The sequence below is a fragment of the Bactrocera oleae genome, chromosome 6 (assembly GCF_042242935.1).
Source record: "Bactrocera oleae isolate idBacOlea1 chromosome 6, idBacOlea1, whole genome shotgun sequence".
In the NCBI taxonomy this organism is placed as follows: Eukaryota; Metazoa; Arthropoda; class Insecta; order Diptera; family Tephritidae; genus Bactrocera; species Bactrocera oleae.
The window spans coordinates 72,248,842-72,271,915 of NC_091540.1; the positions used below are offsets into that span (position 1 = coordinate 72,248,842).

The 23,074-nt window shown below is 37.4% G+C and overlaps 7 protein-coding genes across 10 annotated transcripts in view; 1 reads left to right on the plus strand and 6 right to left on the minus strand.

Moving 5' to 3' along the window:
- Positions 1–4,486, minus strand: part of blot (bloated tubules) — a 52,416-nt gene extending 47,930 nt beyond the window's left edge. The window contains exons 1-2 of one of the 2 annotated variants that reach the window (XM_036364161.2): positions 4,288–4,486; positions 3,843–4,130 (exon numbers count right to left, since the gene is read on the minus strand). The gene's annotated coding sequence lies outside the window, so the exon portion shown is untranslated. Of the gene's footprint in view, positions 1–3,842 lie in introns of both variants that reach the window. The other variant, XM_070112169.1, reaches the window with a different exon arrangement.
- A 507-nt stretch (positions 4,487–4,993) lies between these two features.
- On the minus strand, positions 4,994–8,413 carry Sec3 (exocyst complex component Sec3). The gene is made up of 7 exons (XM_014245359.3): positions 7,632–8,413; positions 7,344–7,571; positions 6,829–7,278; positions 6,402–6,768; positions 6,223–6,349; positions 5,644–6,154; positions 4,994–5,574 (listed from the first exon to the last, which is right to left on the minus strand). The coding sequence occupies exons 1-7, from the start codon at positions 8,274–8,276 to the stop codon at positions 5,227–5,229; spliced, it is 2,676 nt and encodes an 891-aa protein (XP_014100834.3). The 5' UTR covers positions 8,277–8,413; the 3' UTR covers positions 4,994–5,226.
- Positions 8,414–8,657: 244 nt separating this feature from the next.
- Positions 8,658–9,445, plus strand: COX7B (Cytochrome c oxidase subunit 7B). Its single transcript, XM_036364168.2, has 4 exons — positions 8,658–8,738; positions 8,807–8,872; positions 9,019–9,188; positions 9,241–9,445. Exons 2-4 carry the CDS (start codon positions 8,827–8,829, stop codon positions 9,295–9,297), a joined length of 273 nt encoding a protein of 90 aa, XP_036220061.1. The 5' UTR covers positions 8,658–8,738; positions 8,807–8,826; the 3' UTR covers positions 9,298–9,445.
- On the minus strand, positions 9,432–10,407 carry Polr3G (RNA polymerase III subunit G). Its single transcript, XM_014245355.3, has 4 exons — positions 10,129–10,407; positions 9,930–10,064; positions 9,632–9,865; positions 9,432–9,573 (listed from the first exon to the last, which is right to left on the minus strand). The coding sequence occupies exons 1-4, from the start codon at positions 10,273–10,275 to the stop codon at positions 9,457–9,459; spliced, it is 633 nt and encodes a 210-aa protein (XP_014100830.1). The 5' UTR covers positions 10,276–10,407; the 3' UTR covers positions 9,432–9,456.
- Positions 10,408–11,746: 1,339 nt separating this feature from the next.
- Positions 11,747–13,444, minus strand: Gorab (Golgin, RAB6 interacting). 2 transcript variants are annotated; one of them, XM_070112267.1, is made up of 6 exons: positions 13,394–13,444; positions 13,187–13,310; positions 12,519–13,068; positions 12,314–12,454; positions 12,038–12,260; positions 11,747–11,973 (listed from the first exon to the last, which is right to left on the minus strand). In XM_070112267.1, the coding sequence occupies exons 2-6, from the start codon at positions 13,284–13,286 to the stop codon at positions 11,947–11,949; spliced, it is 1,041 nt and encodes a 346-aa protein (XP_069968368.1). In that variant the 5' UTR covers positions 13,287–13,310; positions 13,394–13,444; the 3' UTR covers positions 11,747–11,946. The 2 variants fall into 2 exon arrangements, with proteins under 2 accessions (XP_069968368.1, XP_069968367.1); XM_070112266.1 differs by having other exon boundaries at positions 13,398–13,416.
- A 111-nt stretch (positions 13,445–13,555) lies between these two features.
- Coq4 (Coenzyme Q4) lies at positions 13,556–23,020 on the minus strand. Of its 2 annotated transcripts, none has more exons than XM_036364156.2 (5): positions 22,905–23,020; positions 14,511–14,775; positions 14,243–14,447; positions 13,935–14,158; positions 13,556–13,865 (listed from the first exon to the last, which is right to left on the minus strand). In XM_036364156.2, the coding sequence occupies exons 2-5, from the start codon at positions 14,756–14,758 to the stop codon at positions 13,712–13,714; spliced, it is 831 nt and encodes a 276-aa protein (XP_036220049.2). In that variant the 5' UTR covers positions 14,759–14,775; positions 22,905–23,020; the 3' UTR covers positions 13,556–13,711. The 2 variants fall into 2 exon arrangements, with proteins under 2 accessions (XP_036220049.2, XP_036220046.2); XM_036364153.2 differs by having other exon boundaries at positions 14,511–14,778.
- frc (fringe connection) lies at positions 20,822–22,784 on the minus strand. The gene has a single exon (XM_014242387.3). The coding sequence runs from the start codon at positions 22,508–22,510 to the stop codon at positions 21,449–21,451; it is 1,062 nt and encodes a 353-aa protein (XP_014097862.3). The 5' UTR covers positions 22,511–22,784; the 3' UTR covers positions 20,822–21,448.
- Positions 23,021–23,074: the final 54 nt, after the last annotated feature.

Here is a 23,074-nt window from a genome sequence, read left to right on the forward strand (position 1 = left end):
ATTTCTGCTAATGACTTTATAAAGTAGATCCGAAGAGCCAAGCAATATTTATGAATATACTCCTATAGTGAGGAATACCCATAATTTTTAACAATTTCATAGATTATTGTTGCAGTACCAAAACACGTGGCTTACTATTCAGCAATTTTTAAACGAATTCGAAGGCGTGAAAGTTGACGAGGTCGAAAGATAGAGAACACCAAATAGTCTTAGGTTAACGAGTATTTAATAGCAGCTCTGCTTATGAGACACATGTAGTACTTTACTTGACTTTAGAAAACGACGCGGTGCAGTTATAGTGCAATCTTATCCTGCAATGCCCAGCTTCGACTGCTGTTATCAGGAACTGCACTATATATGTTTTTTATTTTTTGCTGACATATTTTTCAATAAAATTAACTAGACTTCGGTACTTTCAACAATGATTTGTATTCCAACTACACTAACTAAAGTAATTATAACTCTAAATGTACAATGGTTAAGGCACTTGTAGAATGTTTGTGCTTTAGAAATGCCAGAAGCCCTTAGCAGTGCAAGTTTCAATGAACTTCCGAAGGAAACCCTTCAAATAAACCCGGAACGTGTTTAAAATATATTAAGCTCGTATTACATTTTATGAATGCATGTATGTAAATACGGAGCAGCACATGTTCTAAGTAAATACATATGTATGTATTTACATACAGCAGTGTGTGCCACTAGCTAAGGTTCTCTTTGGTACTAGTTATTTTTGGTAAAACACTAGTCGCCACAAAACAATTTCGTGCAGACTATAATTGAACCTCAGGAAGGACCTGGGAAACTTATAGATGTTTCCTGGCCAAATATACCATATATGTATGTATGAGGTATGGCTATCTATCTTATAAAAGTGCTAGGGAGAATTAATGTTCAACTCTTCAACCTTTAATGAACGCTCTTCATTTGTACCCCGAGACAAATTTACAGAAACCGATCATTCTCATTTCTGGAAATGACACTATGGAACAGTGCAGAACCACAACATTTCCCTACTTGGCTTCCAACATAATGTATATATGTGTGTGCGTCGCTGTTTAATTAGAACTCCAGCAGTCGCTTGTTTATAGCTCTTTCCACCAAAAGGTGTTAACTTCAGTGGTGTTTTACATTAACGGGGCACCACAACGTTTTACCTAACTGCTTCTGCACATGGGTATGTATGTACATATGTGGATCGCGTTTACTTAGTACCGAGTACTCACTCCATATACTTTTTTTAACACTTGACTAAGTTCAGACACGCACACATATGTGCATAAGTTTGTAGTACAAATACAGTTTTATAGCAAAACAACTGTGTTTAATGAACAACAACAAAAAGCACGAAGAAAATACGACGACAACAACAGCAACAAAGCGATAATAACGACAACTTAGTGAAACAAACAAACGAGACATTAGACCTTAGACCTTTTTTAACAGCCGATCGTGCTTAGCTTTTGCCTACTCCTTGGTTCTTATGCTCCGCTCGACGTCCCAACTGCCCCCACGGCCCAGTTCATTTCGTCACTCATCATTCCAGTTTCGAATGGAATACTTGCGGTGGTGGCAGCCAAACCAAGTTGAAGTTGAAGTTTAAACTGCTTTCGTATAACCTCGAGCTTACGGTTGTATGCAAAAACCAACAACAACGGTTGTAGAGACGCCAGTGAAAAAACAAGACCGCAACAAAAGCAACAAGGGAAGACCTCAAAGAAAGGAAAGACAGACGGAAAATTGGCAGTTAACTGAGTCACAGCTGCGAGCTGTGCAAAAGCCAGAGAAGTTAAATTTTTTGAATTCATCTCGTACCCGCTTGCGAGTGCAATAAACATAAGGCAGACGGCGAAGCTTGTTTATTATAAAACATGGGAAGTACTCGAATTGGGTGCAAGAATACGGCCGAGTGTTGAACTGAGTTCGCGAATTCCGCTTTTGGGCAAGCAGCTGCACCAGCTGACGCAAATTATAGTCAAACATGCATTAACGTGGGCATAGAAGAGGATAACTGCGTACGTCGAGCATTCGCGCATGTTAATAAACTTCGCCAGTGCCGACTTCCTTGAGCTTACAAGCAGGTCTACAGTTTTATTGGGTGGCCGTGGATCCATGGATTGCGTGGATAGTTGGATATGGTCAAAAAGTTTAGCAAAGCTTGGGAAGATTTTAAGCAAAGAACATGTAGAACAAAGCAGAAAGAGCTAAGGTTAAATAGCAGGACTAAGAAACATCACGCAAAAATTACACCGGAAAATGTTCTAAAGTTCTTTCATAGAAGAACATTCCCTATCCGGGATTTAATTGCCGAATTATCCATTACATAATTTTGTCAAAATTGATCGCGTGGGAGAGGATACAGTAGAACCCTGTACCTAAAGATTGGTTGAAAAGTTTTCAGATTCAATGTGTTTAAAGCAGGACAGCCTGCAGCCATTTTTTTTAAAGAACAAAACCTTAGTCATTTCTGTGCTAAGAGCGAGAAATTAATAAAAAAGAAAGAATTAATTCGCAGCAATGGCTATTCCACGAAACAATTTAAATGTCATGGCAAGTTGGTAATCAGGAAGACGGTAATGCAAATGGTAACAACAACAACTGTACAGCCAACCATCGGATCACTTATCCTCGGCAATCAATGCAAGCGAGAAGGGGATTCCTGAAAAGTTAATAATGCACGAATTTTGTGCACGAACATACATACATATGTATATTTAATATTATGTATGTCAATGTGTGCGAGTAAACAAGCAGAAGACATGGATTGGTCACTTACTTGGGTAATTCAATGTACCCACGTTTTAAGAATATTGGTTGGGGAATCTTTAATACTATCACAAATGGAGACGGTTATATATTTACATATGTATGTATATACATATGTAGATAGTCACAGTCTGTAAAGCTTTTACGTTTAATAGTTGCATTAGAGTGGCCCGTTCGTTCTAACCTATTCCTGAAGTTGAAAGTTGAAATTGTATCCCTTGAGAAAGCTTTAAGCAAAAACTGAAAATTTGTCCAAAAATAAAAAATAAATTGATCAAAACATATCGTTTTCAAAAAAGAAAAAGAAATCGTGGTATACGAGTAATATTTTTATCGGTTAACGACTGCACTAACCATATATAGCTTTATGATCGACTCGTAAAAACAATTAAATTAAATAAATCCTGAGTAATTTAAATGTGAATATTATAATCTAAAATAATGCGGAAATATATATATGTAAAAATGTGGTCCGTTATACACATATTTTAAAAATAACGGTAGATGACTAGTGAATCGGGTGTACAGTTTTTTTAAAGCTTTCACGATAACCTTACTAGGCTTGCGCTACAGTGTCAGCTTTCAGCCGTAATATCCGAACAAAACCAAAACATTTCTTAAAACTGGAAAACTATATTGGGAAATATTGTAATTCCTATTTTTGATTTAATTTCAAACTCCCCATTCTGCACCTATCAGATTACTTCCAGGAGATCATCTAATTAGGAAGTAGTTGTAACTTAGTATTCACTACAATAATAAGTGCACGAGAGTATATAGTTTTTTGGCGTCTATTTCAGGAGCACCCTATCGCAAGTGCAGTAAAAGTGCGCATGACCAAACGAGAGTCCATTGAAAGATCCAAAATGAGACGTAAAACGAGTCGAACATGTTTTAGGGAGATTTCCTCTACCATCACTTCTGGGCTGGTACGGACGCGCCGCACTTTACGAGATCACACACTCACATACATTAAGGCTTTGTATATACGTATATTAACGTCTACATGGATTATTCGCAGTTACTTGGTTGACCCTGCTATAAAAGCAATGTTTGCCGCCTTGGCGCCTCCCTTTTACCTTTTATTGGTTCGTTGTTTTCGCCTGAAATGATTCTGGTTGCCTCAAGCAGGATAGCACTAGCAAAGACCTTCCAGTCATGTAGTCACTGAGTTTACGCGAGTCCAACAACATCCGATCAACCGCAGATTCACGTTCAACGCACAAAAGCAATTTCACTCGAACTCGCATTTGTTGTTGTAATTTATTTATTATTTTTATTATTATTGCTGCCTAGCGAGTTTTATTACTTTACTGATTCACTGATTCTTATTTATAATTATTTTTCCTCTTCACCCTTTCCACTTACTAAAAAAAAATTCTGACTTCACTTTACTAAATGCACAGGACCGAAGCGTTGGCACGTCTCAATTTTGACGCTTCACTTCTGTTGCTTTTTTTTCAAAATTGCATATTCAAAACTACATATTTGTATATGTATGTATGTAGGCATGCGCTCACTAACAAAAAAGGCTGCTGCAAATCAAACGGCATTGGTGACAACAATACCTATGCAAGACAGCAATTGTTGGCAGCAGTGGAAAATGCAAACGTTAAACTCTTAAATGCAATAATTTTTTGTTTGTAAATAAACACACACATACACACGCGCCCACTTCACCAACTCGACTTAACGTTTGAACACTCAGAATCGCACTGAAGCAGAACACGCCGGTGAAGCTCACTTCCAGCCGCTCAGCCGCTCAGTCAGACAGCGAGATCACCCTCACCGTGTTAAGCGGGTACACGGGCAAGGCTGCTACATGAGTGCCACAGCGGCTGAGTGAGTGAGCACCTTTTTTATCATTACTGCTGCTCCACGGCATTGGGCGCTCTTTTGAGTGTGGACGTCTATGATTTCATATACACATATGCACCTGGGTATATACATACATGTGTGTTTAATAGAGAGACGGGCAAGTTTTGCGAGTCTCAAATGTGATCGCAACCAGAGGTTCTCAAACTTACGATGATACAAAAACTCACGATCATAAATAATTTCTAATTCAAGTTATTTTAAAATAATAGTAAGAAGAAGAAAAATATATCCGCACCACCAGCTTTCGCCTAACAAAGATAGTTCATTGGATGATGCAAATATCTTATATTTCTACAACAACCACAATGCACGTTTAACCATATATGTACAATATTTATATCAGAGTGGTATATTCATATTTATATTATTTGTATTTGCTCCATTGCACTTAGAAATAATACATATTCTGCACGTCTTTGTAAACTTAAATATTTCCATACCTACATATTTTGAAAAGCAATAGTTTTACATTCGTAATAATAATAATACACAATAATTAAAAAAAATATTTGAAAGTGGCTTTCGTTTTACAAAAGTAACGAAATACTCGGTATCTCCAAACAAGGCATTTACCTCTATGCAAATTCAATGCGAACGCGCTATGTCCGAGAAGAAATTCAATATATCTTGTATGTTGAATTCTAAAGTAATCATCGCTCCCGCGTAGCATTTCTGTATGCGTTCTTCCAAAAAATTGTATTGCGCAATAAACTCCTCTTGCATGGCATGCCAAACTACTTGCAGGAGATTCTCCTCCTCGCAGAGGTGTTTCTCGACTTTTTTGTAGAGATTCTCCAGACCTTTTTTGACCTCACGTGCTGGATACTGGCTGATAACTTTACGCAATTCTTGCTTAGAGAACGCCATTTGGTAGCTGATCTCCGTCTCTTTGACACCTTGAGCCACCTTTTGTTGTACACCTTCAAAGAAGAGCTGAAAGTAAAAGCATATGTGCGAATATATATAATTCAGTGCTTGTAGTGATAGAATTCAGAAATTTACATTTAGTTTTTCCAGCGGACGCCCAAAATATTGTATGACATAAACTTTCAGCGCATCATTATAGCGCATTTTAGCTTCCTTCTTCATTGCATCCAGACCGGGTACCTTTAGCTGCGCCAGTAACGAGTACATGTGGTGGTAGTTTTCCATGCGCACGACTTGCGACGGCGTTTTCGGGTGCTCTTGTGCATGCACACTGATGCTTTCAAAAATTGAATTCACCAACTGTAAATACCACTTTTCCATATCAGTGCGACGATCCGATTTCCGGAAAATGCCCTCGGAAGTTTGTGCGAAATACTCGAAGTTCTCCACGTATGGCAAGATGCCACACTTGGAACGCTTAGGCACTTTAGCTTCTTTGACCGACAAAAGTTGTTGCTGCATAAATCGGTCAAAGTTCCGTTTAACTTGAACCAGCGCCGAGGCGAAGGTCATACTAAGGAAGGAATGTGTATCTTGGGCCGACATGACGTGCTGCGTTAAACGTACGAGCACGTAAAGTGAATAGCTACAAATAAAGGCACGCATGAAGGCAAAATTCAACAGTTAAACTTCGGGATTTAGTAAAATACGTACAAACTATCAATGCGTTCATAGCTTTGTATAAAGCTTACCAGCTCTGGCTCTAAGCAGCCGAATAAAGCAATCATCAATTTGCGGACCTCCTCGTTTATTTGACGATCTATTTTCTTCTGTGGAAATCCTACAAGAACATTATGGATGAATTCACAGTTAGAATAAGTCAGTGAACTTACCACTCGCATCGCCTCCTCCACTTGCCGATGTGGGTGAAGCTAGAATGCTCGCGGAGTCAGTGCTTTTTTCTAAAACTTCCAATGTGGTTTGAGTATTCTTCGATGTTGGGCTAATTACGTCCATTTGGAAGAAGTTTATACAGAACATCTGCTCTTGTAGCGCGACTGGCTCCAGTTCCGCCAACACTTTTTCCAGTACTGAGTCAAAGCGTTCGCGATCTGTGTTCTCCACTCCAGGCCCCCACTGGTCACGATTCACACCTAATGTACCGTAAGGTGCTGCAGATATAGCGGATTTTTTCGATGAAGCTGATGTATCAAGGTCTTCACGAGATGTCCGCAATTTTTCGGATATCTGGAGTTTAGCCTACATGAAACTTTACTAATTATTCGAAAGTGGAAAATGGAAATAGAATTACTGACATACCAAGGAAAAAAAGTTCCTGATATCACGTTCATAAATCTTACTTAGCGATGTGGTATATACACGGGTTAAACCATCATAAGTTTTTCGGTCCATAGCCTTCGTCCAATGCATAAGCTCTGTATAAGGCGTTAGCTCACGATGTACCGCTAGATGGTTAGGTAGTACAAGCTCAGTATTCATTGTCGTATTATCGCCCATTTCATTTCCCAAATGTATAAACAAGTTGTTCATAAAGCGACTAACAATTCCCGAGAACTTTGCTTTCCATTTTTCAAATCGTTTACGTTGGTCCTGCACTGCTTCTAGACGAAGCAGAGTTGGGTCAATGTCACTGTTCATCGCCTGTTGTAAACTCTGTGCCGCAACAATGGCAGCTTTTCTACCACTAACAGTTTTTAAATCGGGTTCATCCAGCGCCTGTTGATGTACATGTGGCAGATCCAACTGAGACTGTTACAATTTTATTAACTTTGGTTTTTACAACGTTAGTTCCATATTAACAGCAAATAACTTACAATTACTTTATTTAATTCCTTCATCAATTTTATGTTGTTGTTGTTAGCAATTTCTATCATAGCATTTTTACCACCAATCTTCTCCATGGTCTCCTTTACATGTCCTAAAATCTCTTCATATGAGTCCAAACGTTTCTCAAAACTATCAGCTTCAGCGATGGCTTTATCAATGTGCTCCATTAAAGCAAATACTTGCTTTTCAGATGCCAATACACTTTGAATGTTTGCCTGAAAAATGATCAACATCACATCCACAGGGCAAATAGATAAATTATGCTTCTTACATACCCCGTCTAAATCATGAAGTTCCTTGGACAATTTTTCAATAAGTTGCTCCGCGTCCTTCACTGCAAAGTCACATTCAGAAAACAACTTTCCCAACTCAGTAGCTTCTTTATCTGTAAGTGCGGTAAACTCTTGCGCTTCTTCTTCGTCATCTGTATCTTGAATATTTTTTTGTTCGGCACTTCGCCCAGCAGCCAATTTTTCTGGTGATTTGTCGTTTAGCCACGCATTGGGCACATTTCGAAATTCTGCTCGTTGGGCTCTCACATACTTTTGTATCTGTTTGTATAGCACAGCAAGAAAATTTTGACGTTCGTGCAAATTTAAGGCATACCATTTATATGTTTTTTCAACTTGTATATCAAATTCATGTGTTTCAAACTGCTCATTGCGGCCATCCACCCACTTAATCTCCTCCAGCTGCCAGGTACGTTTCTTTTTATACTCGCCTTCTCTCTGCTCGGACTGCTTCACTATGCATACAGTAACTACAGGCACAGGAGGTGGAGTGGTTACGATACATAAATAACAAGCCTTCTTCTTTTTAAATGTTTTTGTCACCGTCACCACAGACAACACTCGCTCCCCATTTCCATTGAAGAGCTCTTTCTGGAGAATGTGTTTAATATTGGCCAAAGTAGTCAGCATTATAAATACTATAAATGGCTTCCAACTTTTTACACAAATTTTAAAAACTATGCAATATCATTGGAAAGACAAGAAAAAAATTTAATCAATTCGCTCGACGCCCTCTTTGCAAAATACCAATTGATGACAGTTTCGAATGCTAAATCCAGCTGATAGCCACGAAATAGTGTTGCAAAGTTCTTTGAGTTACGATGATACATTCGATATTCAAATATTTAACATTTTCTTATGTTAGAATTCTATACAATATAACACTAATCGAAAATGGTGGGTTTAAATAAATTATGAGAAAAGAGTAGCTTCAGTAGTAATAAATGTTTAATTGTAATAAATACATAACATTTAATGTGGAGCCGGATTTCGGAATAAACTGTCGACATCGAAAAATAATTTTCGAAGATATAAATGTCAAATGTTCCAATACATTTTTCTTGCAGTTTTTTCGTCGAGGTGACAAATAACGTGAGTGCGAACTAGAAAATAATAAGTAATTCTGGTATTTAGACATAATAATATTTATATTTCAACAGGAATAAATCAGTCTACAAATATGTTGGTGCAACACATTTTGAAACAAGGCCTCTTGGTTAAAAACGGTAATATATATTTTAACAAAAATTAAATTTCTAATAACCCTAGTGGTCATTACATAACCTTTTCCTCAAATTTTACACCAGTGGAAAAGTATTTCCCTGAACAAATCTAAGCAGAGTAAATGAGTTATTTCAATATATTATTTTAGCCGGAGCTCTGTCGCGCGCAGCATACCATGGTGGTCACCATCAACATAGTACATTGAATGATCTGCCCGTGCCAGCTGGTGATTGGCAGGAACACTACTCACGCCAGAACACCAAGTACAATGCGTGGTTACTCGGTGGACTTCTTTTCTTAGCGGGCACTATTGGTTTCGTAAGTATACACAATATATTTGGGAAGCATAAACTTATCTTTTTTATATTAGGTGAAGACATCAGGAGTTATCGAGTTCAATAGCAAAGCACCAGAGTCGCTTGACTAGACAATTGGATATCCTTAATTCCATATAGTATGTGGCTTATTATAGGAGTGCATTAAAATAAGTCTAAAGTAACCGACGAGGAGTTGCTTAAGTGAAAATCATTATGTTGAGAAAAAATAAAAATCAATGTGAAATTTAAAAGAAAAAAGTACTTTTACTTTAATAAACAGGACCATCATCAAGATTGTCATCTTCTTCATTATATGATTCACCATTGTCGAAATAACTGTTACCATAATCGTTTTCATCATCCATCTCTTCGTCTGCGGGTGGTTCCTATAAAATATATAAGAATTAATTTCGGTTTTATTCGTTTTTTGCCTTTACGACGCACTTCCTCCTCTTCGTGTTCTGAATCTGATGAAGCTTTTGTGATATCTTTTTCGTCTTCATTGCGCTCTTTTTCCTCCAGAACTTTTAGGCGATCATCAATATTTCTAGGCTTTTTGGAAACAATTTTATCTCCTCCTACAACACGACGTTTTTTCTGTGTAATGTGTAATTCAGTTGGCATCATTTGCCAAATAAAATCTGCTTTAGTTTTCGTTTTAGCATTTTCAACCGCGGTCTGCAATATTTTAATGTTATATATTAAAACTATAATGTATGCAAATAGGATGTGATAATCTTACCGCCCATTGGTCAGAATAGCTTTGTAAAGTACTATTTGCATTTGGAATTTTAGGGGCAAGGAAATAGGGGGAATCGCGCATATGATTAAGATATGCTTCCCTCCAAAGTATTTGATAATTTTGTGACGCTGTAGTCTGTAATAAAATACACATATAATCAAACATAAGCTTTATTGAATGCGACTAATTATTTATTTACCTCAAGTTTAACCGGCTTAGACATAAGTGGAGGAAATGTAGGCGGAGGTGCCGTCTGCACTTGTGGAATATCCTTGCCTATACAACCTAAAGTCTGCAATTGTTCTTGAGTAAGTGAGCCAGTTTTACCACGTCCTCGACCTGCCATTTTTTCTTTTATGTTAATGTTGAATTTACCTTACATTAAAATCACTCTCATGTTTTAACTTCTAAACCTTTTTTAAAACCACAAAATAAAGTAATCGAAACTAACCTCACGTTTTCATTGTTTTGCTTGCTATTAGGGTTGTCGATGTGAATGGCGAATAAAAACATTCTGACGTTGTTGCCAATTATAGAGAGTTACTTTTAAGTTTTGTTTCATTTATTTCACTATCGTCTAAGCAGGGTATATTAAGTTTGCCACGAAGTTTGTAACACCCAGAAGGAAACGTCGGAGACCTTATAAAATATATATATAAATGATCAGCCTGATGAGCTGAGTTGATTTAGCCATGTCCGTCTGTCCGTCCGTCCATCCGTCTGTATATATGCAAACTAGTCCCTCAGTCTTTAAGCTATGGATCTGAAATTTTGTACCTGTCCTTTTCTCACTAAGAAGCTGCTCATTTGTCGGAACGGCCGCTCTCGGACCACTATAGTATATAGCTGCCATACAAACTGAACAATCGGAAGCAAGTGCTTGTATGGGAAACTTTTTTATTTGAAGGAATATCTTCACGAAATTTGGCATGAGTTATTTTCTAAAATAACAATGTAATTCCCGAAAAAATTTTTTTGATCGGATGACTATAGCCTATAGCTGCCATACAAACTGAACGATCGGAATCAAGTGCTTGTATGGAAAACTCTGTCATTTGACGAAGTATCTTCACGAAATTAGGCAGGAGTTATTGTTTGAGGCAACAACGTAATCTCCGAAAACCTTGAACAGATCGGATGAATATAACATATAGCTGCCATATTAACTGAACAATCGGAGTAAAGTCCTTGTAATGAAAACTCTTTCATTTGACGAGGTATCTTACCGAAATTTTACATGGATTATTATTTAAAGCAACAATGAAATCTCCGAAGAAATTGTATAGATCGGATGACTATAGCATATAGCTGTCATACAAACTGAACGATCGAAATCAAGTGCTTGTATGGAAAACTCTTTCATTTGACGAGGTATCTTCGAGAAATTTGGCATAGAATATAATTTAAAGCAATAGTGCAAGCTCCGAAGAATTTGTACAGATCGGATGACTATAACATCTAGCTGCCATATTAACTGAACGATCGGAGTAAAGTCTTTGTATGGAAAATTCTTTCATTTGACGAGGTATCTTGACGAAATTTGGCATGAGTTATTTTATAAAGCAAGAATGTAATCTCCGAAAAAATTATTTAGATCGGATCGCTATGTCATACTGCTATCATATAAACAGCACGATCAGAGTAAAGTGCCTGCATGGAAAAAAATTTTATTTCTTATTGCCGATTCATGAAATTAGAACTGAATCAAGTTATTGTACGGAACCTTTGTATCTGTGAAGGGTATTATAGCTTCGGTGCATCCGAAGTTAACGTTTTTTCTTGTTATAAACTTGCATTACGAATTTGAAACAGAAAACTTTATTTCATTCCATTTTCATAGAGAAATTTATATTTATTTTGAAATTGTTTTCATCTTTAATAAATACATAACAACTTTTAATGTTAATACGTCTAACTATGGATAATATATTATTGCCTACATTTTGTTTTATACAAAGTATGATACTTCAACTTTTGAGTTATTGGATAAGTTATACATATTTATACAAGTAAAAAATTATTGTAAATATATAAGTAAGTAGTTCTGAAATAGTAAAAGCTAGAAATATATTACAATGTTTTATACAATTTTACTTCTCTTGACTTGCTTGATTTTCACCATTCATTGCATATTTAGTTCCTACGTCTAAGTCCCCCGTTTCTGTTAAACCAACTTTTTGCATAAGTTCTGAGAGCTTTTGCGCTTTGCGATCTTCATTATGAGCAATTACCGTACATAAATGCTCGGTTAGCAACTCCTTTTTCTCCGCCGCATTATGTAAATCTATTTTTGCTTTTAAGAATTGAGCCTCTATTTTGATATACTGTTTCCTATAAATATACACTTTTGTATTGTAATTAAATATATGAAAATTTAGACATACTCGACTTGCGAAAAATATATACAGGCATTATCAATTTGCTTTCGTAATATTGATACATCAAGCGCTAGGTCATTGTCTAATTTGGCAAGTTCCACTTTGATTTCAGCAATTTTCCGTGTCTCCGCAGCCGTTTTTTGTGAGCTGTAAAGCAAAAGATCTATATAATTTGAAACTTGTTTCATATGTTTTACAATACTATATTTACTGTAATTCTATAGCTTTATGCAAAAGCTCCTTCTTCTGTTTATTTTGCTCCTCGATCAATTTGCGCTGAGTTTCAAATTCTCTCAGAGACATTCCTTTAAAGGGAGAATCGGTGTTCAGTAGGTCCACATTGGGTGTAGAGACTTTTGACTCTTGTGATGTTGGAAGTATTGAGGAGTTGTCTGCCTCATTTGTAGATGTGGAGGATACATTATTATCTCCGGTTGGAAGTTTTAATATTGAAGATTCATCTGATTCTGTGGTATGGAGATTGTTGTTCGCACCGTTTGGATTTGTAGCCAATTTGCAGATGGGTTGGTAGAAGAGCGCCTCTTCAATTGATTTGGACATGCTGCCATCAAGATTGATGTCTTCCAAGGTATCATTTTCCGGTACACTATTTTTTTCTGGCTTATTGCTTAGTAATCCCGTAGACACAGGTTTCGATGACCGAGAGCTTTTCGTTTCCTTCCTTTGAGATTCAACTGATCTTGACCACTTTTCAGGCATGCGTCTTATACCACCATGCTGGCCACGAAATGCTGGCTTTACTGATTATGTATGATAATAATTATACCATTACATTCATTTAACTTTTATGAAAATTGTATATATACTTACATATTCTTACGTATACAGTATTACTACATACAAACAAATAATACTTACTTGCATCCGCTACTTGCTGGCCTTGGTTACTTCTGCTAGAAGAACCTCCAGAAACTTTCTTTATCTCATCCTGACTGAAGCCGTCGAATTTGTTCGACATCTTATATAGTATAAATAAATCTATCTGAAAAATAAGCCACCTTTTAATATTTCAATGAGTGGAGAATTTGAATTGAAGATCCATAAAACAAGAATATTAATATTTACCAACCAACACAACAACGGGAAATGTCAAACACATCATCAACAATTGATGATCTGCGGACAGTGTTGCCGCTTTAATTTGGTTTGTGATCATTGCATTAAATTCAAAAATGACAGAACCATTCTTTATAAGTGTTATTTGTTCGTTTATTTAATATAATATAGATAACAAGTATTTAATTAAATAACATTTTCAATTTCGGTTTATTGGATTTCTATATCAGAGTACTTGTATTAAAAAAAAAAGGAAAACAAACCATAATGTTTAACACATGTCCATATATGTGTATACTAGAGATTAAATTTGTGAATTCTTTGGGTTCATAAGTTTAAGATCGTTATATTTAATTCTTTACGAAGATCTCTTATATCTTGCTCCCAGCGTTCTTCCCAAAATACAGGCATTAATGGTTTAATTTCCTTTCCATTTTTCAGAGCCCAAGGTAAATAACGAGAAACATACTCCTTCCGTTGCCTACAAATTGAGAAAATAAATTCGAAATTACCATCATTCAAGATTGACATGATACACTTTTATATTTACTTAGGACGTAGTCGCATGGCACCAAATATTGCACCCCCATAACACATAGGCAGCCCGTTATTCAACGCCTCTACCCATTTGACGGCTACTTCACCCAGCATATTGGTAGGCATTCCCAGCACTGTGTGCACCAGATCATGACACTCACGGTAGCGTGTCATCACATATGCCAGCATTGGATCGCTAATGAATCGTACTTCCATACGCGAGTCGGGTGTTACTTTCTGTAAAAGTTAACTAATTAATTATTCATGTCTAAAGCATTAACATATTAAGATAAGGTTTTCATAATTATTAAGACAATTTACATTGTCATCCAAGAACTTCATGTAGACTCGCCCAAGAGTATTCTCTCCTAAGGAACGTAAATGGTTCATATCTACGGTATGAGTGTTTATACGTGGCTTCTGTTTCAGTATGCGTTTGCCCTCAGCAGTAAGTTCCATTGTCTGTAAGATATTCCGCAAGGTCGCTTCGCCGGTGGTTTCACCCAAAGCGGCGATCATGTCATGCCTACGAGGATGTACTAAGACATTATAGAATTAAGCTACATGTGCATACATCTAATTGATTCACCTTCGTGGATCAATTAGGGCGGCAATGGAGGAACCCGCGCCGAGTAGTATCTTCTGAAAAGGCGACATTTCTATGCGATTTTTAAGAAACTCTTTGGTAAACTCATCCAAATGTGCTTCATCACAAGATGGACTACTACTTCTCTCGGACCCTGTAGTGTTACTTTCTGCTGTGGCTGTGATACATCGACATATACGGAGATTCCGAAACAATTGCGTTAACAGATTCGAGCGAACGGTCTTCAACATTTTCGATGCAAATAGTTCTGCTAATGATAAACGTTTACATTTTTTAATAAAACACACGAATTAACGATAACATTACCACCAAAAGCTCTATCAATTATATTTATCTATGTACTATTTATCTTATTTGCATATTAATTCAACTAACTTAGTAAGGGTATATTAAGATAACAAGGTTTTTAATTTTCAAACCTGTGCTCACAAAATACCTTTCATATAATTATTTATGTATGCATACATATGTACATCTAAGATGCTCAAAAATATTTTAACACTTTTGTTTTATCAGATACTGTAATTAATTTTTATTTATAACCGTTGCAAATGATGAGCAATAGTAATGAAGCAAGAGGATTTGTATTTCCACATTAGCATACTTTTCAAGTTGTAATGATCAATTATTATACCACTAGTTTTGAAATTAATTGAAGATTATAGGTGAACACACAAATATACATACATATGTATGTATTGTAAGCTATTTTTATTATTTAAGTGGGGTGCGAACCCACTTTTGTAACTAGTGTCAGAAGGGAGGTGCTTGATATCACGCTCAGTAACGAGTCTGAGGTAGGGCTGATCTCACAATGGAGGGTATCATCGGAACCCTCCATGTCGGATCACCGTATCATAAGATTCGTGCTGGGGATGGGGGTCAAGCAACTCCCTCCCAAACGTATCCCTGGGAACACGGACTGGGCCGCTTTCAGGGAAATACTCGCAACTAAAATTAGCAGTAGGGAGCAGCTGGATAGAAGCGCAACGGCTTCTGGATTGGAGAGCAGACTGTCTGCCCTAAACCAATCCATTATAGAAGCTTATCATAGCAGCTGCCCCCTAAAGACAACCGCCAAGGGCGGTAAATGCTCCTGGTGGTCTAGTAAACTCTCAGTACTAAGGAAAACGGTGCGCAAGCTATTCAATAAGGCTAAGCGCACCGGAAACTGGGAGGATTACAGATGCAGCCTAACTGCTTATAATAAGGAGATTAGGACCGCGAAACGGAAGAGCTTTAGGAAGTTCTGTGAGAGCGTCTCCTCAACCCCAGAGGCAGCTAGACTGCATAAGGCTCTGGCTAGAGGAAAGACGGACACAGCACTAGCGATTAAACGATCTGATGGGACCTACACGTCCAGCGCAGAAGAAAGAGCTACGGCTCTTCTACTAGCGCATTTCCCGGAGACGGTTCAAGAAGACCAGATTCGACCTATGGTCGAACGTAGGCCGTCACGCTTGGACTGGACAGTCGCAAAACAGCTCTTCACTGCAGACTCCATCAAGTGGGCGCTGGCCTCCTTTGAAAAATATAAGTCACCGGGTGCGGACGGTATCCTTCCAGCTTTCCTGCAACAGGGGGAGCAGGTGCTACTGCCCCACCTTGTTCGGCTGATGAGGGATAGCCTAGCGCTGGCGTATATCCCAGAACCATGGCGCACCGCAAAGGTGATCTTCATACCCAAAGTAGGGAGGAAAGACTACTCATTGGCGAAATCGTTCAGGCCAATCAGTCTTACTTCCTTCCTACTCAAAAGTATGGAAAAGATCATAGACCACGAAGTACGATCGAAGGTGCTGAAGGCATCACCGCTTCATGAGAAGCAACATGCTTACAGAGCAGGCAGGTCAACAAACACTGCTCTGTACCAGCTAACCTCAGAGATCCAGAATTCGTTAGATAGGGGCGAGGTGGTGTTATGCGCCTTCCTCGACATAGAAGGTGCCTTTGACAACACGTCTCACGAGAGCGTGTCAAGAGCACTAGAGAAAAGGAGCGTGGCAGCACCAGTGCGCAGATGGATTACAGCCGTACTGCGCACTAGGGTGGCGGAAACCGCAGTAGGAGAAACTAAAATTCGTCTGGGAACAACAAGAGGCTGCCCACAGGGTGGAGTGCTATCCCCCCTACTTTGGAGCCTAGTTGTGGACGATCTCCTTGAGCGGCTGACTAGCAATGGAATCCGCTGTCAGGGATATGCGGATGACATTGTTATCTTAGCTAGAGGAAAATTTGAAGACACACTCTGCGATATCGTTCAGAGGGGATTGGGACTGGCAAAGGGATGGTGTAGTGGGGTTGGCTTAAGCATCAACCCCGCTAAAACTACAATCATTCCCTTCACCAGACGGAGATCACTGCCGGGCCTCAGGAGTATATCCCTGGACGGCAGAGTGGTTGAGATGGCCAGCACGGTCAAGTACCTGGGCCTCACACTGGATTCCACACTACGATGGAATCAGCATGTGAACCAGACCTTAACCAAAGCTACTAAGGCACTCATGGTGTGCAACCGACTTGCTGGGAAATCCTGGGGGTGCTCCCCAAGGACTATCAGGTGGATGTACACCATGATCGTGAGACCGATTATCACGTATGGAGCGGTATCGTGGGGTTCGAGAGCATCGCAGACTTCGGTAGGACTTAAACTGTCGAAGCTGCAAAGACTTGCCTGCATCTGCGCGTCGGGAGCAATGCGAACGTGTCCGACCGCAGCACTGGAAGTCATGCTAGAACTTTCACCGCTACACCTGGTAATCAAACAGACTGCCAAACGAACTCTGCTCCAAATGACAGCAGAGGGAGCTGGCAAAGGGAAGGTAATCTCATCCCAACAGTTGAAAGAGCTAAGTGAGGAAATACCACTAGCCCTTCTCCCAAGGGATAGCATTACCAAAGTAGTAAACTTCAGCAGAAAGTTTCAAGTAACCCTTGGCAGCAAATCTGAGTGGAATGACTCTTCACTGGACCGGCTGCTAAGGGGTAGCACCATCAAGTGGTACACCGACGGGTCGAAAACGGAGGAGGGGATTGGTGCAGGAGTCGCTGGGCCAAGCACCAAACTCTCCATTCCCATGGGAAGTTTCCCAAGCATTTTCCAAGCTGAGGTCTATGCTATAAGTCGGTGTGTAGGGATAAACCTCCAACGCAACTATCGCAATAAGAGTATCGCTATACTCAGCGATAGTCAGGCGGCACTAAGAGCGATCTCAGCCTATGAGGTCAGATCTCTCCTAGTGATGGAGTGTATAGAACGGCTGAACAGCCTATCTAAGCAAAACCGAGTACACCTTATTTGGGTGCCTGGCCATAGGGGTATAGCTGGGAACGAACTAGCTGACGAATTAGCCCGCTCTGCAGCCTCTACAAAAATGGTAGGGCCGGAACCATACATAGCGGTTGGTCCTCATACCATCAAAGAGCTCCTCCGAAGGGAGGAAAGAGCAAGCAGGGAGATACATTGGCAACAACTTCAGGGCATGCACCATGCCAGACTGCTATTGGGGGGTTACGACCTCAAGCGGTTTAAAGCCATAATTAATCTCCCCAGAAACAAATTCCGGCTACTGGCAGCGTTCTACACCGGCCATTGCAGGCTCAAGAAGCACCTCTTTAACATGGGCATAGCCTCTTCTGCAAACTGCCGGTTCTGCGACATAGAGCCGGAAACCCCTGAACATCTGCTGATGAACTGCACAGCAGTCTGCAGACGCAGAATCAAGGCCCTGGGATCCATGTTTCCACACAGGGATCGTATCGCCTCACTAGCACCCAGCAGAATTTTGGAATTTATCAACATGCTGGGCCTAGATGATACGATATGACTTAGGGGAGGGCACAATAGACCATAGGTCGCGGTGCATACCTCGAAACTAATCTAATCTAATCTAAGCTATTTTTATCATTTATCTACCGTAGTTGGATCTTTCTTCAAATCTTAGATCTGTACATATGTATGTATAAATTTAGTGTTAGAGTAATTTAACAAACATGTTATTAAAACTTATTTTCTTTGTTGTATTTACATATGTACATGTATATAGTCACTTCAAAACCTTCAATAATGTGACGTCACTGCTATTTCAGTTATTTTCTCAAAAGCTTCACAGAGCTCGACAAATGGTATTTGCCTTGAATAAAACTTCTCACGCAAATATGATCAGCACTTTTATACATATGTACATATAATAATATAGTATATACATATGTATGCCTGAGTATGTTAGTATATGCATATGTATGTACATATTAATATAGACAGTAAAAAATTATATATATATTGTTAAAAATTATCCAATAAGCATTATTAATATATGTATGTATGCAAGTAGGTAAGTATGTAGGAAAGCGTTTTGCCGATATGCAAGAAAATCATTTTGGATGTTAATCAAATAAATAATGATATACCTATGTACTTTCGGTATGTATTGGTTATTCACTAAACTTCTGTTTATATTGTATTAGTTAATAAACAAGTATGAATGAATATTATCTTAATATTGGTATAAAAACCTCTATGTACTCAAGTGGCATTCAACCATTCTTAAGCTTATGCACATACTGTTTGATGAATACTTATATAAAATATTATATTAACAAACAAGAAGTTTCAATGCCAAATAAATGTCTTTTGAACAATTATGCAAACTAAATTCATCATAAAGACGTTTTTTAAATTTTAGAGTTTTTTCACGAAGATTATTATTATTCGAAACCATTGTTACACAATTTCCATAGCTAGAAACTTGTAATTTCAGGAAACATTGGTTGGCAAATGTATATAATATATATATTATATATACATATGTATATATATATATATATATAAATGAAATTAGAAGGTTAGTACTACAATATCACTCATTTCCAATATTATTTGAATTCATAAAACCCTTTACGATTATTTCAATTATAAACATACATACATATTGCACGTATATGTATGTAGATAAGTACATGTCATAAGAATAGAAAACTATTTACCATTTCTCAAAGAGTTTGAAGCCTATCATAGGTGTTACACGTGTATGTATTGTATGTACATATCATCACTTCAAAAAACTCTTCCACTTAGGTAATATAAACAAATGTATATACATACATACACACATATCATATTTTCTACAGCATCGATGGAATTATTTTTTGGGTACAATGAACCCAATTTGCGAGTTATAAATATTGTACAATCAAGCGCATACGTACATATGCACTTAGGTGGTACGGTTGGGTTTGTATGTACATACAAATACATTACAAGTGTGTATACACCTACAACTTCAAGAATAGCGTACTTCTAAGTTAACTTCATTCCCAATGTTTTCAGATTGGCATCGCTCATTAACGATTCTTAATAGTTAATTGTGGATATATATGAAATATACCGGAAATATTAAAGAGTTAAGTTTGTTGACTAAACTTGACATTAACTGTCCCGCCAAGTCCTAACTCAGTACAGTATACAGTAGTATAGTACAGTTTTTAGATTTAGGTGCATACATAAACAATTTAGAATTACATACTTTACGGTTTGGCTTTAAAATTTTAATTCTACTCTTGTGCTATAAAGTATTATGACTTCTATACATCGTATCACATACATTTTTTTTATCTAAACTCAAGTGAAGTGGGATGTAAAGTACACATACATATGTATGTACATGAAATGTTTATATGTTTGTGAGTACATATGAATATGTAAACATCGGGCTATGCGCGTGCTTTAAAAAAGTACACAACCTATGATAAGCATACTTAAAAGTTACTACACCTTAGCGGTATATGTAGATCTTGAGCAAAAGTAGATAATTCTTTATTTGGAAAGATCGTTCGTTCCAGTTAATTATAACAAATCACTTACTTGGGTTTACTTTGAAGGAGAAGCTCTTTTTATGTATATTTATATAATTATCGCAGGTGGGTTAACGTTGAAGAAATATTTTATCTGCGATATGACTTTACACATACATTTACAGTGTAGCAAGTAAACTTCTGCTGTGACGTTGGCATATACAACTTAGCTAATTGATAATACAACTCAGCAAATATATGACGAGTTGAAATCAATGGATACTAATTGTTAGTAAATTTTTAAGCTTATATAACTTTTTGCTAATGAAAGGTTTCACGTTAATCAACTAATTACACACGCATACAACGAGAAGTATTTGAAGTTTCTAAAAGGAATCCTAGTTTACCTACAAGTGTTTAAAATAGCTTATGCTTTAGAAATGTAAAGGTGTGAGTGTGGGTATGTGTACCCTAAGGCTAGAAAAAATTAAAACACATAATTATCCTTTAGTTAAATACATATGAGTTATATTTTATTTTACATAATCAAAATCACAAACAGATTTAGTTGGACTAAAACAAATCTTTAATGGTATAATTTTTTTTTTATTGTTTTGTTACTTAAATCAATAGCAAAGTTACATACATTGCCCATTGTCGAGCTAGTGACTATGACACTTAAGTTGCATGCAATTTTTAACACCCACAACTTATTTACAAATAAATTGCTACCTCCCCTAAATTGGAACATAAAATATAATGCTACATATATGATAGTATAATTATGGCTTTGGTAATTTTATAAAAACTAAAATTAATATAGTTACGTACTACTGGTACTTATAATTTATAAAAATTATAATACATGCATATTTTTAATGCCTCGTCCTAGTATCTACTTCGTTTTGTTTTCTTATAAATATCTACATTTTTGACGTCGAATAATTTTTCGCGTTTAGTGTTGTTTTCCTCTGTTTTAATATTAGCTTCCGAATGCAAATACCAACAATACATATGTACGTACATATATTCTTGAGAGATAACGCACGTGCTGTGTGTTGTACCTAAGTGTCGGCAATACTATTTATACAACTAATACTTATCTACAAGTAAATTTTCTTAGTATACTACACTGCGATTCCTCTTGTTGTTGGTATTAATAGTTCCTTATCAGGTGCTTGCTTCCGCCTGAATGTAATGTATGTGTATAGCAAACTAGCAAATACACTAATATTAATTCCTATACAATTTAGCCATGAGAAGATGTAGTCACCGCCGATGAACATGCCCAAATATGTTACACATATGTTCTTTAAGCAGCCAACAATTGTTGTCGTGAGCGCCGAATTGTATTGCGTACAAAGTATTGTACTGTATGATAGAATGAAGCCCATAAAGCAACTCATTAGGAATTGTATGACAAAATAAGGGTTTTGCCATTGATTAAAAGCGATCGATTTTTCCAGGTCCCCAGTAACATAAGTAACAAGCAATGCAGGTATAATCATGAAAAGTGAGTTGTAAAACATCAGTCCATATTTGCCAATTTCCGAAGTGTCCAGCTTCTTTTTTACGTATACTCCATTCGATGCCGTAAGCGCATTGGTTATCATTACGAAGGTATAACCCCTCATGTTGAATGACAGATCATCCGAAGCGGCCAGTAGGGCACCAGCTATCATTGCGTATACGCTAACTTGTACAGCAAACGAAGGTCGTACTCCTAATATTTTTAATTCCAGTAACATCGTCATTAATATTGAAAAACGACGCAGTGCGGCAAACATAGGTAAGCTTAGTTCTTTTGTGCCACCTAAGCCAAACATCATGTTTCCAAGGAATATTAATGGCAATGGAAAAATTTTCATAAACGTATTTCGTTTTAGTGGAGGATACGATACGAACTTCAGCTTCCGACCAAGTCCAAGTACCACAATACTAGCCAACAACTGGCCCAAACTTAGGAACAAAAACGATGGAAAGTGATACGACGTTAGAACTGTTTTATTCACAACGGTTATCATGAAGGAGGACATTCCATAGAAAAGAGCACTGCTAACCTTTTTAAAAAACAATGTGCCATCATCGTTATGACGGAGCTCCTTCGAATTAAGGCTTGTTCTACTGTCATTGCTGCTGCTGCTAGACAGGTCAAGCGTAGTATTTTGCTCATTACTGTGTGTTGTCATTGCACTGAAGATATAACTCGAGCGCACTGCCGCTGAACCGAAGTATTCCTTCAATTACCAAATCACAGTCTTTTGTGAAACTCACATACACTTTCACTACTATTGTATTATACTTATATTTTTATTATTTGCAACATAACTAATTATTATGTAGCCCAACGTTTGTTAACTAATAGGTTAGCTTTTAAATGGTAATCAGATTTGTAAAATAACAAAATCACCATAAAAGTTTAGTAACCATTTTGACAGTCGCGAATTGACTAACTTCACAGCTGACAGCGGAAGCTCATAGCAGCTGTCAAATAAGTGAGAACAATTAGCACAAGAAGGGAAATGACACTTATGCACTAACTATTCAAACTATAACAGATATAAAATTATTAAAACAACTTACCTTATAAAAATAAATATTTTACTATTCAATACTATTATTACAAATTTTGCCAATGAACAAATACTTTATGGCGGTATACAAATCACAAAAAATCAGCTGTTTCATGTATAACAGATTCCACAGGGATGATTAATACTGTGTCAACTAGTATTATATTCTTTTTTAGTATT

Bases quoted from the DNA above. Each gene is read 5' to 3' on its own strand.
- Sec3 (XM_014245359.3), bottom strand. From the start codon at position 8,276: ATGCTGACTACTTTGGCCAATATTAAACACATTCTCCAGAAAGAGCTC. The intron at 6,350-6,401 runs GTAAGTTCACTG...ATGTTCTTGTAG, and splicing joins TGGAGGAGGCGATGCGAGTG to GATTTCCACAGAAGAAAATA. The intron at 6,155-6,222 runs GTACGTATTTTA...CTTTATTTGTAG, and splicing joins TATGAACGCATTGATAGTTT to CTATTCACTTTACGTGCTCG.
- COX7B (XM_036364168.2), top strand. From the start codon at position 8,827: ATGTTGGTGCAACACATTTTGAAACAAGGCCTCTTGGTTAAAAACG. The intron at 8,873-9,018 runs GTAATATATATT...ATATTATTTTAG, and splicing joins AGGCCTCTTGGTTAAAAACG to CCGGAGCTCTGTCGCGCGCA. The intron at 9,189-9,240 runs GTAAGTATACAC...TTTTTATATTAG, and splicing joins TAGCGGGCACTATTGGTTTC to GTGAAGACATCAGGAGTTAT.
- Polr3G (XM_014245355.3), bottom strand. From the start codon at position 10,275: ATGGCAGGTCGAGGACGTGGTAAAACTGGCTCACTTACTCAAGAACAA. The intron at 10,065-10,128 runs GTAAATAAATAA...ATTTTATTACAG, and splicing joins CTAAGCCGGTTAAACTTGAG to ACTACAGCGTCACAAAATTA. The intron at 9,574-9,631 runs GTGCGTCGTAAA...TATATTTTATAG, and splicing joins CAGAACACGAAGAGGAGGAA to GAACCACCCGCAGACGAAGA.
- Gorab (XM_070112267.1), bottom strand. From the start codon at position 13,286: ATGTCGAACAAATTCGACGGCTTCAGTCAGGATGAGATAAAGAAAGTT. The intron at 13,069-13,186 runs GTAAGTATTATT...ATACATAATCAG, and splicing joins CCAGCAAGTAGCGGATGCAA to TAAAGCCAGCATTTCGTGGC. The intron at 11,974-12,037 runs GCAAGTCAAGAG...TTACTATTTCAG, and splicing joins CAATGAATGGTGAAAATCAA to AACTACTTACTTATATATTT.
- Coq4 (XM_036364156.2), bottom strand. From the start codon at position 14,758: ATGTTGAAGACCGTTCGCTCGAATCTGTTAACGCAATTGTTTCGGAAT. The intron at 14,448-14,510 runs GTGAATCAATTA...ACATCCTCGTAG, and splicing joins GCCCTAATTGATCCACGAAG to GCATGACATGATCGCCGCTT. The intron at 14,159-14,242 runs GTAAATTGTCTT...TAACTTTTACAG, and splicing joins TGAAGTTCTTGGATGACAAT to AAAGTAACACCCGACTCGCG.
- frc (XM_014242387.3), bottom strand. From the start codon at position 22,510: ATGACAACACACAGTAATGAGCAAAATACTACGCTTGACCTGTCTAGC.